The sequence below is a fragment of the Pygocentrus nattereri genome, chromosome 1 (genome assembly GCF_015220715.1).
Source record: "Pygocentrus nattereri isolate fPygNat1 chromosome 1, fPygNat1.pri, whole genome shotgun sequence".
NCBI classification, from domain to species: Eukaryota; Metazoa; Chordata; class Actinopteri; order Characiformes; family Serrasalmidae; genus Pygocentrus; species Pygocentrus nattereri.
The window spans coordinates 27,938,941-27,954,087 of record NC_051211.1 but is presented as its reverse complement, the minus strand read 5'-3'; the positions used below and the strand labels follow the sequence as shown (position 1 = coordinate 27,954,087).

Here is a 15,147-nt window from a genome sequence, read left to right as displayed (position 1 = left end):
ACATAGTGGAGAGAGTGAGAGAGATAAAATGTACATGCGACAGCCTGAAATCTCTGTAAAACCGACAAATTTGCTCCACTTTAATACAATAATCATATTCATTTAAAATTTTATCTGACTGCTTTAATATTTAAGGTTCACTGAGCATAACAGTGATGTAATGAAATGCACAGAGGACTTTAAGAACAGCATTATTATTATTCTGTTACACTGTTTTTTTATGGTTTAGTTCATAATATTCAGTAAACAATGCTGAATCGCTGCATTTTGTGTTGATGTGTAAATCTTTGTCAAATTAAAAACTGTAACTGTAACTGCACTTTTACCTGGACGCCTCCCTCGTGAGGTGTCACAGGCAAGTCCACCAGGGAGGAGACCCCGGGGAAGACCCAGGACACGCTGGCGTGACTATATTGCCCAGCTGGCGACCCACAGAGCTAGTGGAAGTGGCTGGTTAAAGGGAGGTCTGGGCCTCATTGCATAGGATGCTGCACCCGCGACCCGAACCCCAGAGAAGCGGAAGATGATGGATGGATGGATGGATGGATGGATGGATGGAACTGCACTTTTAAAAAGATTCTGGGTGGTGACCTGCCAGAATATACAGCTCTGCAGTGAACTGAGCTGAGACTCAGATCTTTAGACGCTCAGCCAGTGTATCGTCCCATCTGTACCACTATGCAGTGGAAGGAAATGTGTTTATTTGCTTGTAAATTCCCAGTTGGTGCATGATGGGGAATAATTGCAGAAAATTTAGTTTGTAAATAGTGACACTGCAAGATTTCCTGTCTTTGCAAAATCATAGTCTGTGACTAAAAACCGTGACACTGTCTTATAAATGTGAGAGGGTGTCAGACTTTAGTCTTTCAAGAGTCTTTTCAAAGGCTTTCAAAGTCTTCTAGTGAATGTTTAGCATTAGTTTGTCAGTTCTACCACATTATCAGTATCACCCCATTAGGGCTGTCATGATTACTCAATCACTTAATTAAAAAAAATACATTAAAATTGACTTTCTTGGTGAATCAGCAGTGACCGTTTAGTAATGATATTTCATGTATTCTGATTATCATTTAAATTGCATCATTCAAAATTATGGTTTTCCACATGGGGGAGCTGTTGCTCCCACTCAAAATTGCATTATGTGCATCAATGAAAGAGAGGAAACCCATAACTGCAGGGTCTCACAAATGCTCATAGGTCTTAAATACATGACATCATGGGGTATCGGTTGTGTGATAATAAGACAAACCATTCCTTATTGATGTCTTTTTTTAAATGGGTAACATTTGATTATTAGTATTTTTTAAAAACAAATTGTAACAAATGCATACAGTTGCATGCCACTTATCATTTACCTGGGCGCACCCTCAAAGGGTAACCTATGTGTGATATCTAATGCATCTAACGTTCCCTTACCTAACATTAATGCATTTGGGCTGGCCAATCAAGGGCTGTGTCCGAAAATGTATCCTACACTGAACTAATGAAAGCATATCTAATGGCGGTGTGACATTTTTTGATGTACCGCTTAGTATATGCAGTTTTGGACACAGCCAAGGAGTTAATTAGCTGAAGCAGGTGTGTCAAATTGTGGTTGGAACTAGATTCGATTCTACATGTAGGTAGTTCTCTAGGACCAAGGAGTGTTTTAGTCTGGCATATGAAACCATATTTGCTGGCAAAAGAATTTAATCACATATTGAAAATAAATGTAATAATGTCTCTTTTGTGTGGATCTCAACTCAACCATGTAATGACCGAGAGTGAGAGTGAGACACTTTCTACACCATCTATCCTCCTGGGTCCTGGTAGAAGCCTATCCCAGCAGTCATTGGGAGGAAGGCTTCACATGTCGTCTTGTTAAAAGATGTCTCAATAAGCTGTTATGTGAATCAGTAGTTTAACCACAACTCGGTATATGTCCTGGCCCTACAACCAGGAAAACCAGGAACACTGTCAAATGTCCATTTTAGAAAGAATAACAAATATATATTGATACAAATGCATCTAAAATGTATTCCACATGAAATGCACCTACAACTGTACAAATAACTTTTTATGAAGTATTGAAACGACTTCTGAAACATCCACAATCTTTTTCTCTGCAGTGTTCCTATGTTCCCAAATGTGAGCGAGATAACCAGAAGATGCAACAAGACATTCAAAGGCTTGAACATTACTGGAGTAAAGAGGGTAAAAATCAGTCATTTACCTGCTTCTTTAACCCCCAGAGGAGGTAAGCCTATTACATTCTCTTCACACTCTTCCCATGCTCTCGCCATATTGGGTAATGTGTAAAGTTTCTTAAATTGTCACGCATGTGTGCTCTCAGGTATCCATCTCCATGTGGAAAAGGCTGTACATAAGATTAAGGAAGACTCTTCCTTTGTTTTTGTGGGATAAACTGCCAGTGAGACAGAATTAGAGTCTGACAAAGTACCTTAAAACTAAAAGACTTTACGCAGGACATCTAGACATTGTTTATTTTCATGAAAAATGGCAAAGAAAATTTTTGTTTAATTTTATGGTGTAATTCCATATTCACTCAACTCATCTGTAATCCTGCACACAATGCAAACGGTGTAGTAACTTGAGTTTGAAAATGAGCAGGTATATCATATGTAGGCTGTAGGCTACATTGCACAATAACTTAGCTGCCAGGAGCATCACTCCTCTGAGGAGTCCTTTTGAGTGTTTTTCAGCAATGTGCATTCTACACCTAGGGTTTGCAACAGCCTTGAGGAAAAACTGAAGAACAGGATAGGACAAAGTTTACTTGCATGTCAGTTTATACAGAATTAACATAACCTGAGATTATTTCTGTGGTTGGTTTTATGGTAGGGACTAAAATCGGCTGGGACTAAAAAATCACTCAGGAGATGCCTTGGTGATAATTACATCACCACACCTACCCCCAAAAAAATCATGTCCGAAAAGCATTTAAGTTTGAGCTTTTAAAATCCTGACAAATGTGAACAGAGTTTACTCATTTTATGGCGATGGGAAACACCTTTCTCTATTAACCCAAGTTTAGATACTCAAAGATATAATTAATCGTTGTGGTGTGCACATGAAAGCATGACACAGCATATAGAGGAACAGAGGAACAAGAAATTGTAGTACATAAATATTGAAATCAATTTAAAACAACTATAAATAAAAAAGTAACACTTCATGTTTCATGTGGTGTGATTGCATTCATTTCTTCTTCTGAAGCTTCTGAAAAGCTTATATTACGAAGGCTGACATGAAGATGGACATTCTTGTTTTAATGTCTTGATTTTATGTGTACTGTGAACAAATCAATAGCTGACTTAGATTAAAATGGACTGCATTCTGTAAAATACAGTGCAATTTGCAAAGTGCACCGCCCATCACTCCCCCCCCCCCTCTATTATTCACCATTGCTGCATTTTAAATAAAGCTTAGTTGACAAGATGGTGTTGTCAAGGTACTGCTAAAATAAAGAACAGGAATCAGCAGTTTCCAGAAGACAGGACCAAGTCAACGTAATATGTGATATGAAAAAGACACTGCTTTAATTCTTCTGGAATTAAATAAGATATTGAGTTAACAGTGCATCAGCATAGCAGGCCTGATACAGATTCATCCTGGATTGGGGCATCAGGTGTGTTTGATTACTGTGTCTGGCACCTTTATGGCTCCTCTCTACCCACCGGGCATCCCTGTGCACAATGGGGCACACACCAGCATCAGAAATGCCACTTATCAACACTACACACCTCCTGGGCAAGCGTGGTGTGGAACCAGGGATCACAGCTTCTGAGAACAAATTATCATCTTCCATGTCCCCTGATGGAGAAACCAATTTCTTTGTTGTTTCAGCAATATCTCAAGGCATTGACTGAAATAGCACTGGCTTCTAGGGTTAGGTCTGTAATACTATCTGGCCCTTGCGCTTGTAATTTGACTGTTTGACCCCTGGGAATAGTTTGCTATTCTTTCATTTTGTTGCCTAGAAAACCTCCATGCTCTTTTACCTTGAGGTGAGAAGACCAATTCAGAACAAAGATTAATAGCAAAGCAGATCAGAGAGTGAGCTATTTATGCTGTTTTGTCTTTATTTCGCAGCATGGTTGTTGTCAAGGTTCAGATTAATTTCCTTATAATTTTCTACTGCAGGACTAAAACTTTCTTCAGCTGAGCAGTCCTGTCCTACTTTCCTCCTGCATGCTTACTAAGGTATGCTGGTGTGGTGGATCTCCCTAGATAGGTCCCTGCAGAAGGCATCCTCATTCTGCCTGCCTGCCTTAAATACAAAGAAGTTGGCTTGACAAATCTTTTCTTAGAGCTTTATAGCCCAAACTACCTTGGCATGTCGATTTGACTACTTTTATGCCAAACTTTAATCTTCATGCTGTGCCAGCTTGGGATGCTGACTCATTTCCTATCAATAGTCTGCTCCTCTTCGTCCTTTTATTACAGTCTCTTCTTTCCTTAGGTTTTCCATAAACGTCTATAGACATTATTCAAAACTGCTTCCATTCAACATCTAAGCTGGAAGCACTAAACTAACTGGAGCACGTCATGGTGCTCTAACTTAGTTACGCACTATTCTACAATGTGCAGACATAGTTATTTTTGTGCTATGAGAAGTTGATTTTAAATATTACCTGGATGTTGAATGTTGAATAGACATCAAATGTCTGTTCATCCATGTAGCTGTATAAGAGGATGCTGTGGAACTTAAACCAGTTGTGCAAGCATGCATCTGTCCTGATGTTAGTAACTTTTTATCTTTACTGCTGTATTTACCAGTTCCAACTCTGTCGTTACTGACTCTTTCTTGTATTTCTATAAAATGTATATTTTACAGAAAGCTACACAGAAACCTCAACAACTAAATATAATATTGAATGTTTCAATATAGTGTGTTCTTGCTTCTATTGCTTCTATTACATCTTACATTCTTTTCAGGGGACTGCAAAACTGTGCTTTCATTTTTTTTCCATCTTAATTCCAAACACATTCAGTGATGTTGAAGTCTCATTGCTCTGATATCAGCAACTTCTTTGCTTGATTTGTTTTTTGTTTTTTTTTTAATCTGTTTACAATTTTGTAATGGCTTTTTTGGAAAGTAAATAAATGTAGTCTCTGACCTTTGCACAGTAGTCTATACAGTGCTTACTGGTAGAAATGAACAAAAAGGCTAGAAGAAACGTCTTATGTCTGTATGCTTTATCTTAAAATGTGAATGATGTCAGGTGAGGTGCTATATGAATTAAGTAACTTTATTTAAAAAAAAACATGGTTCACTCTTAACGAGCAACTTCTAATAACATATAACATCTAAATGTCTACATTTATCATTAATATTTTACTTTTTAAAGCACACTTGTGACATTAAGGACTTTAAATGGTCACCCATGACTTCCATGAGTGATTTTCGAATTGATGAGGATGAGGTTACTTGCAGGGCAAAGACTCTTAGTCATCTATGAACTTCCAAGAATACAAAAATGAAAACATCTTCACTCATCAAAATAAATATTTCCACTATTATGGGAAAAATTATGAAGCTTCAAACAAATGTACAGTTGTATGCATAAGTTTGGACACCTATACCGAAATTTCTAATTTTCTTGATTTCTGAAGTGAAAAGAAATAAACAATACCTCCGTTTTAAAATCTGCAAATATTAATATAATTAATTTTACATTTGATTAAAAAATAGAAAAAAATAAAATAGTATTTGTGGCAAGTGCAAATGTATGGACAGCCTTTCATTTGTAAAGTCTCAGAACTTAATTTTTTCCATTAAGCTTTGACTTTAGGAATCTTTAGACAGGTAAGGATTTGTCATTATTAATTGTCAATGGATTCCAGGGCAAAACAAATTCTCTGACTCTTTAAACTTTGCATTAACCCTCAAAACTTTCAACTCCTCTAAGCACCTGGCTGAGGATCTGAAAATGTTGATGCTGGGGCTGCACGATAAAACATATTTTTATCATTATTGCAATATGAGTATAGTTAGAGCGGCAAGAACCTAACAAATCTAATTACCTCATACATGCAGTGGCAGAATGACATCTTTACATTATCAGCACAAACTGCTACAAGCCTGCTTGTCTAAACTGGAACTGAACCCTGCTCAACGAAACTCAGCTTTAATGGAAATTCAGCTGAAACAGTGCAGCAAAGGGGAAAACATGCAAAACACAGGCTATTTAATAACTAAACAAAAACGTTAAACAAGACTATGTATTTGTTCTTGGGTGCTATATATATATATATATATATATATATATATATATATATATATATATATATGTTTGTTTGTTTGTTTGTTTGTTTGTTTGTTTGTTTGTTTTGTGGTCCTGTAGTGTAGAAAAGGTTGAGGTTAATGCTTACTGTTTCTCAGCCCTTCAGTGCACAAATATATTACTTATAGTTCTGATGTAAGTAGTTGTTAGCATTTCATTTCTTTTTATTTTGCAGAATAGTAAATTGTGCTTCTGTAATTTTGCTATTTGTTTAAAGGAAGATTTTAGTTAGTTAGATTTCTATTTACACATTTAAACAATGCACTTGCATTACATCCAGCCAGGGACAAATTATTCTAATAGTAATTCGTTTGTCATATTGTCATTGTGATATCCAGCAGCTTTATTGAATATCACACTTTGTCAATAGTGCAGCCCTAGTTGATGCCTACAAAGCAAAAATATCAAGATATTGTAATATACACCAATCAGGCATAACATTATGACCTTATGCTCATTGTCCATTTTATCAGCTCCACTTATATAGTAAGTGCAAAGATCTGTTTCTCTGTATACTTTGTTAGCCACCCTTATGCTTCTAGCTCATGCCTTACACTGTTAAGATATTGTCCAAATGTCCAATTAACTGTCTTGTCCAAAATGTATTTGAGACATACAAGTTAAGGGGAAGTCAAATTAAGTTCTGGAAGAAAAAAAAAAAACACTCGTTCAACTGCTCATATGTTGGCCAAAAAGGCATAGCAAAACCCCCTGTGACAGATAAGGCCCTGCTGGAAGGTTTAGTTGACACAGGAGTGGTGTTGAACTGTTCTACTGTATAGAATGATCATCTATATGATCTCCATGGAAAAGCCATTAGAAGGAAGCCTTACTTGCAATCTCATCACTGAATATCTGAAGTATGGATTCCACTACATATCAGCATATTCTGGAAGCACAAGTGACACAGTCAGTCATCCAGCTCTGTGACTGGAAGGTAGCCGGGTCGATCCCCTGAGCCGACAGTACGTGACTGAAGTGCCCTTGAGCAAGACACCTAATCCCCAACTGCTCCCTGGGCGCTGCACATAGCGCTGCATTCTGGGCAAGTGTGCTTACTGCCCCCTAATGTGTGTGCATTCATTAGTGTGTATGTGGTGTTTCACTGCATGGATGGGTTAAATGTGGAAGTGAACATTCCCCATTGTGGGACTAATAAGGGTCACTTAAATTTTAAATCCACCAGGAACTACTTTAAGAAGGCAAGCTGAAGCTATATGGCAATTACTGTGGTATCACACTGCTCAGTCTCCCCAGGTAAGTTTATGCCAAGGTGCTGAAAAGATACTGACTGATAGTCGAACCTTGGATTGAGGAGGAACATTGCAGTTTCCAACCCGGCCGTGGAACAGTGGGATGGCTTTTCACCCTAGCACGGATTGTTAAGGGGGAATGGGAGTTTGCCAACCCTAGTCTACATGTGCTTTGTGAACGTACCAAAAGTCTTACGACCATGTTCCCTCAAGATATTCTATGGGAGGTCCTCCAGGAGTATGGGGTGCCAGGGCCAATACTCCAGGCCATTTAGTCTCTGAATGTCCAGTGTGAGAGCTGTGACTGGCATTATGTATGAAGGCCGGAATGTGCAGTTTCTAGTTTTTGCAGATGATTTTCCTTTCCATCGCATGGATGCCTCCAGCGTGCACTGGAGTGGTTTGCAGCTTAGTGTGAAATGGATGATATGCAGATCAGCTCCCCCGAGTCCATAGTCCTCTCCTGGAGAAGGATGGCATGCCTCCTCCAGGTAAGGAGAGAGGTCCTGCCCCAGGTGGAGGAGTTTAAGTATCTTGGGGTCTTGTCCATAATTGATGGGAAGGGAATTGTGAGATTGGCCACAGGCTGGGACAGGTGGCAGCAGTAATGCAGTTGCTGTACTTGACTGTAGTGCTGAAGAGGGAGCTGAGCCATAAGGCAAAGCTTGCTGTTTACTAGGGGGGCCCCACCCTCATCTGGTCATGAGCTTTGGGTAATGACAAAGAATGAGATTATGGATACAAGTGATGGAAAAGAGCTTTCTTTGCAGGGTGGCAGGCTGCACACTGCTTGACAGGGTGAGCAGCTCAGTCATCCAGGGTTAAAACAAATACTTCTTCACACTGAGAGGGGCCAGTTGAGGTGGTTCAGACATCTGATTAGGATGCCCCCTGGCTGCCTCCTGTTGGAGGTTTACCAGTCAGGCTGACTGGGAAGAAACCCTGGGGTCGTTCCTCGATCCAGTGGAGGCAATATATCTCCAAGTTGGCCTGGGAATGGCTGAGAATCCCCTAGGTTGAGCCAAGTTGTAGGGGACAGGATTATCTGGGTTTCTCAGCTTTTGTTATTACAACCACTGCCCTAGCTAGATCAAACAAGTCAAGAAGATGATGAATTAGGAATGAATCCAACACACATATAAGATATTTAAAATTTTTGAGGGATTTAAGTGAAAAAATAGAACTCTTTTAACACTGTCTTCCCTTCCCCGTGTCACTTTTTCTCTCCCCATACAGGCCAGATGATGTGCTGTGGCAGCGTTCCCATGATACTAGTGTGCTCCTCCACTGTGTGCTGTGGCCAATGGTTAGTCTGTTGGTGGGAACACTCATTGTGGTTCTCACAGTCTGTGCTCGTTCTCTGGCTGTCCGAGCTGAAGCTATCCAGAAGCGGAAGTTCTCCTAAGAATCAGCACAGACTGAAGGACTTTTACACACACATCAACTTCCATTTGGCTTCTGAGGTGCACCTTCTCATGGCTCCTGCTTGCAATGCTGTGGAGCTCTGATTGCCGAACACAGGGCATTTTGTATGTTGGACTTAAACCCAGGAAGCATGGTGAGTGGTGGTGACATGTAGCCCTGGTAAATCTTGATTACTGGGTCTAGTCGAGGACAATCTTGTAAACTTTTCCTAGGACTAGAAGCACAACATGCAAATGCTTGTTGGTTTACTTTGTTTTTGATTTGTGCCTCATCACCTGGTTTGATTTTGCTGGAGTTCATCCAACAAAATAAAAAATGCTGTTTTTAAATATTTGTGGTTATACCTATTAAGGCCATAGAAAAACTTAGTTAAACAGCAGCTTCACTGTCTCTTCTGTCTCAGTTGCTGAAATGTCCTGGTAATTTGTTTTCATTCCGCTTTGGTGTTTGTGTGCTAGCTTCTTTTCCTTTTCACCTCTGTGATGTGCCATTTATGTCACTGTAGTACTTATTGCAAACAAGCAGTGGCATGGTGGAATGCTTTACGTAGCATTTGCTAATGTAGCAAGAAATATTTTGTGTATTGAGCAGCTATGTTTTTGGGCACTTTCCTCTACCTCATCCATGTTTCATGCATTGCCAAACAAGTCATTAAAAATCTCTAAACTCAACTATGTCATGAGCTCAAGCGAGTGTAATGCCATTTTCTTGTAGTAGCCAATGGTCTACCTTATATTCTAGCCATAGTGTGAGGCTTCCTAAAAGCTAGACACAGGATATGTATGAGCAATATTGTGATTTGTTACTTTTTTTGGGGGGGATTTTTACTAAGTTGTTTTTACAATTGCTTGAACACAAGACACTATGTTCCATACCTCTAAATACAAACCTCAAGACTGTAGACCAGTTTCATCAATGTCTGTCAAAATCAAACCCAACTTTTTCAAAGAGAGCCTAAGTAGTGGTACAGTGGTGATATGGCATATATATTTAAAGTGCACTAGTTTTATTAGCATTAGCTCCAGTTTAGATGTTTTTTTTCAATTATACATTAGCTTTGAGTAGATGTATTTGTACTATAGCATCATAGACTTACCAGCCATAAGCTACCACTCCTGTAACCTGCAGTTGCCTTTAGCTGTTTTACAGTTACTTTACATGTATCTTAAATGTATGTGTCCAACATTGTATGTAACCTAAATGTGCAAAAATCTTGTGCTCTTCTTTTAATGCTGAAAAATCACACTCTGCTGAGAGAAGAGGTTGTGAAGGGGTTGTAAAACCTATTCAGTCAATGGAGTAAGCTCATTGAGCTCTGAATGGCAGTATTTGACCATGGGAGAAATATTCTGGGCAAAAGTGCATAAATGATTAATAATGTGTTGAGAGTTTGGAAAGTGGCGTGATTTAGCCTATGCTTCAAGCATAAAGCAGCAAAGGTGTGGATCACTAGCTCAGTGCAGCATTTCTGGGTCTGCGTCTTTCCACGTCAAATGTCAATTTTTGTGTTCAAGCAATTGTGTTTTATGCATGGAAACATGCTTAAGCCCCTCCCCATCATTTGATTATTCGCAACACAGTTTTCAGCCTGTTCCAGCAGTACTTCGCTGCATTACTCCTGCTCATATCTGCTCTACTCCTGCTCAAAACCGATCCCAGCTTTGAAAAACCTAGGTGGAAGTCACATTTTTGCCAAAAAATTGCTGTATTCTAAAATTAAAGTAGTTACTGCCATCAGCAGATGTGAAATATGAATTCAGATGAAATATTAAACAGTATTCATCTGAAAGATTAAATATTTAAAAAATATATGAAGTGCACTTTTAGACCTCTTATTGGCCTGATGCCAGAATTACTTTGCTTTTTAGACTTTATACTCCATAATTTGGAGCAACAGCAGGACAAGTGTACAAAGTCAATATGAAACCATCAGAAAAAATGGCTGCAGACATTTTATAAAAGCTTAATGTGTTAAAGGTGCTGCACCATCACCTTTATTTGTATGGTAAACATTGAAGATTATTACATTAAATTTGTTAATTATTATTATTATTATTGCTGCACACTGCATTGTTACTGCTTATTTCCCAGAGGTGGCATCACATTTGGCTCATTTAAATGCAATGAATCAGTTGGTGTCATATATATAAATAAATAAATAAAAAAATAACATGTAAAGAAAAGCAGGCAATGCAGACATTATGAACATTTAGGTATGTCACTAAGTGGCATGGGAAGCCTTTGAACAAAGAAAATATAACAATGGACAAGAATAACAAAGATGATAAATGATATTGGTGCAGGACCTTTAAAAAAAATTTAAATAATTTCCCAGTAGTCACATTTATTAAGATGTAAACCAGTGGTTTGCAGTTTCAGACTCTCTGGCAGGAGTCCAGCAGTCTAATGCTTGGGGTACTGAAGTGCCTCGCATTTTCCTGCGAAGTTTCAGGGCTTCTTGATTGACTGATTTCAAATTGTTTCATGTTTATGTAATGTCATATAACGTGTTTTTTTTTTTAAATTATTTTTTATGACTCTGTAAATGTTGTTGAACATTTTGAAGTTGAATATTTGTTCAAAATTGTCCTCATTTCTTTTGTTCGTTTTGTTACATACTTGGATACATCCACCTTGTAGTTCATCAGCTGCTTTAAGTTCAGTTCTTAGGATGTGAACTGGTGAATGTAAGAAAGTGTGACATCTGTGTGCAATAGCACACATTTGTAAACCTGCTAGGGTCCATCCTTGTACTAGCACAGTGTAGAAACCTTATAGCAGGATAGTATTTTCCTGTACAATAGGAGAAAATTTTGTAATTTAATACTTGATCACCAGTTCTCTTCTGAGGTGTCTCATTTGCCGTCCTTTATGGAAACTAGGGATGTGCGTTCGGACTAAGTTCCAGTTAACTGAAGGGAAGGAAAACACAAAGAACAGCTCAAAGAAAGTTTCAGCTGTAGTTATTGTAGGGCTGGAGGCTTATTGACACTCATACTGGTGTTAAAATGCCAAGATATCAGTAGCACAAAAGTGCCAGAGGAATACATGTTGTTATTAGTCTTGGTCTTGTCTTGGCATCGGGGTTAAGTGGACTCGGAAATTGTTGTTGAAACTAGCCGAATCGGATGCCTCCATCTGGGGTAACTAGGAGCTAATTATTATTAAATGTTAACAAAACCAGAATAAGAGCTTTCTCTGTGTACTAAACTCTCCGTCGTGCACTGTTCTTCGCACTGCGTCACTGATGCGCACACGCTGGCATGGACACAGGATAGAGACGGTAGCAGCCGGAGCCGGAAAACAAACAAAACGAATGGAGTTCCAATCTCCATTTAAAATGAGTACAAATACATCTTTGCTAAAGTTATCAATCATAACACTAACATTAGCTGGCTAGCTTATTCCTAACAATAGTTGCTTTTATGGAGACATCCGTGTTTTTCCCCGGTAGCCTTGTAGCTCAAAAATTCGGCACTCCGGCTTCCCGCTAATTAGCTGGCTAAGCAAACTTGTAATGCTGCTAGGTGTGTAGCGTTTAGCTTGCTATCTATCAAGCTAGCAAAGTAAACAAACATGTACATCAGATATAAACAAATTGAATATGCAGTGGTGCTTGAAAGTTTTATTTGACGTAAAGCTTCATCAGATTTTCACACATATCCTAATAGTAGATAAAGAGAACCAAATTAAATGACACAAAAATATTAAACTTGGTCAGGATGGGCCAGGATGTCCTGCCGTCATTCATGGGATAATGAACTCTGAAGAAAACCAGCAAATTCTAAAGGGAAATCTGTCTGTGGTCTGAAACTCAAGAGAACATGGGTTGTTGCAAGACAATGACCCTAAGTGCACAAGTCATTCTACCAGAATGGTTGAAGAAGGACCTGAAGCGAGGAGTTATTGAGAGGAAACCCACAAACATAACAGAGTTGAAGCTGTTTTGGATGGAGGAATGGGCTAAAATTCCTCCAAGGCAGTGTGCAGGACTAATCAACAGTTACCAGAAACGTTTAGTTGCAGTTATTGCTGCACAAGTGGGTCACACCAGATACTGAAAGCAAAGGTTCACATACTTTTGCCACTCACAGATATGTAATATTGCATAATTTTCCTCAATTAATGAATGAGTCTAATCAAGTCTAATATTTTGTCTCATTTGTTTAATCTGGTTCTCTTTATTATCTCTACTTTCAGGACTTGTATGAAAATCTGATGAAGGTTTTGGTCCAATTTATGCAGAAATATAGAAAATTCTAAATAATATGATTTCTTTAAATGTTGAAGGTTTGTACAACTTTTTTTTGACAACTTTTACAGAAAGAAGAGTCAATATTTTTCCACTCATCTCTGATGACTTCAAACCATTGAAACATTGTCGAGCTAGTTTGTGTTGAATGTGATACCAAATATTAATGAACAACGTAAAAGCATCTTCATATATTCATTGCAGAGTTAAGTGAAATTTGTAAAGGATATTAGAGAAATTATTCAAACATAAAATGAAAAATATGATGCTGGGCGGTACAATGATGGATCCCATATGGTTAAATGAATTATTTTGCGCTTTGCAACATGAGGGCAGAGTGTGTTTTGCTTGAACATACATTCAAAACTTGTCCTGCTCTGTCACTGTTTGTCACTGCAGTTTGCTCCCTCCCTTTCTCCTCTGCCTTATACACTCTACACCAAATAATCTTCACAGTACTCGCTCACATCATAGCTTCAATCCACGTGCTTAGATATGACTAGCACAGAGCTTGGGAAGAGCACAACAGTGCTGATAGATTGACTAAATTTTGACATTGCCAGACCCAGTACTGAGAAATAAAACATATCAAACAGCTGCGTTCTGAATGGAGTGGATTAGAAAGAAACCACGTGATGTTGGATATATCATGATATCTCAATGAGTAGTGCCTGATTTAGTTCTATAACAAAAGATCAATAAAAAATGGTATTATATTGTATGTAGTTGTTTAATTTTGATCAAACGTGGCGAGTGTGTGTGTGCGTGCGTGCGTGCATGTGCGTGTGTGCATGCCAACACTTCTAATTTAATCTCTTATTCTAGTTTGTGTGATGACATCAATGTGCATGATGCTAATTATGCATGCATTTGATGGAGGTTTCCATGGTAGCCATGCTTATCAGGGAAAGAGAAGGAGAAAGGCCTAGATATTCTAAGCACTCTCTTCTCACACTGTGCATACAATCGGCGAGGGCCCATCTAGATTGGCTATAATCTGCACATGTGAATCTCATATAACTCTGAAAAGATTCCATGTAGCTAAATCCATACATTGCGTTATGAGGGAAAATGGTGGAATGGTTTTGTTTTCGAACACAAAGCTAAATTTCAGTGAAATCAGGAAATGCAGCAGTGCTTGTGCTGAAACATCATGAAGCAGGAGGACATTAACAGGAGGTCTAGGATCACAAATTAGTTAGGTTTTTCTTTAATCAAAGACTTTCACAGACTTTTATTAGTCCTCAGTTTTTTTTTTCTACAGTTGCTGTACGTTAGTAACCCCAGTAACCCCTATAATGTTCCTTTTAAAGCATATTGCATTTCAGAAATCAAATTTCTGTGTGCAGGTTTTAAGTACAATTCATATATAAAATGCTTTGTCACATTGTACGATAAGTTTTTTTTTCTTTTCTTTTTTAGACTACTACAATGATTTTTTTTTTTTTTTTTTTTTTGGATCTGTAACAGTTTGCCTGAACTGTAGCTGCTAGAGTGGCTGACTGAGAAATCCTGCTTTATGAAATACCCTCCTGGTCCTTCGTGTGTCTTCTGCATCTTCTTATTTAAATCAGTTGATTTGCTTACAGTTTCAAATACTTTCCTTTTTTTTGCATTTATCTTGTTCTCTTTGCTCATTTTGAGTGAAGCACATTTTGCTGCATGTACACTGCTCAAAAAAATAAAGGGAACACTTAAACAACACAATATAACTCCAAGTAAATCAAACTTCTGTGAAATCAAACTGTCCATTTAGGAAGCAACACTGATTGACAATCAATTTCACAGCTGTTGTGCAAATGGAATAAACAGGTGGAAATTATTGGCAATTAGCAAGACACACTCAATAAAGGAGTGGTTCTGCAGGTGGGACCACAGACCACTTCTCAGTACCTTTCTGCTTTCTGGCTGATGTTTTGGTCACTTTTGA

General features: G+C 38.3%; 1 protein-coding gene across 1 annotated transcript in view; it reads left to right on the top strand.

Moving 5' to 3' along the window:
• The window catches only part of LOC108435089 (calcium-activated potassium channel subunit beta-4), a 41,837-nt gene extending 27,899 nt beyond the window's left edge, over nucleotides 1-13,938 (top strand). The window contains exons 2-3 of the mRNA XM_017710651.2: nucleotides 2,109-2,236; nucleotides 8,777-13,938. Of these exons, the coding sequence (XP_017566140.1) occupies nucleotides 2,109-2,236; nucleotides 8,777-8,945 (297 nt within the window). The 3' untranslated portion in view covers nucleotides 8,946-13,938. The remainder of the gene's footprint in view (nucleotides 1-2,108; nucleotides 2,237-8,776) is intronic.
• The last annotated feature ends 1,209 nt before the right edge of the window (nucleotides 13,939-15,147 follow it).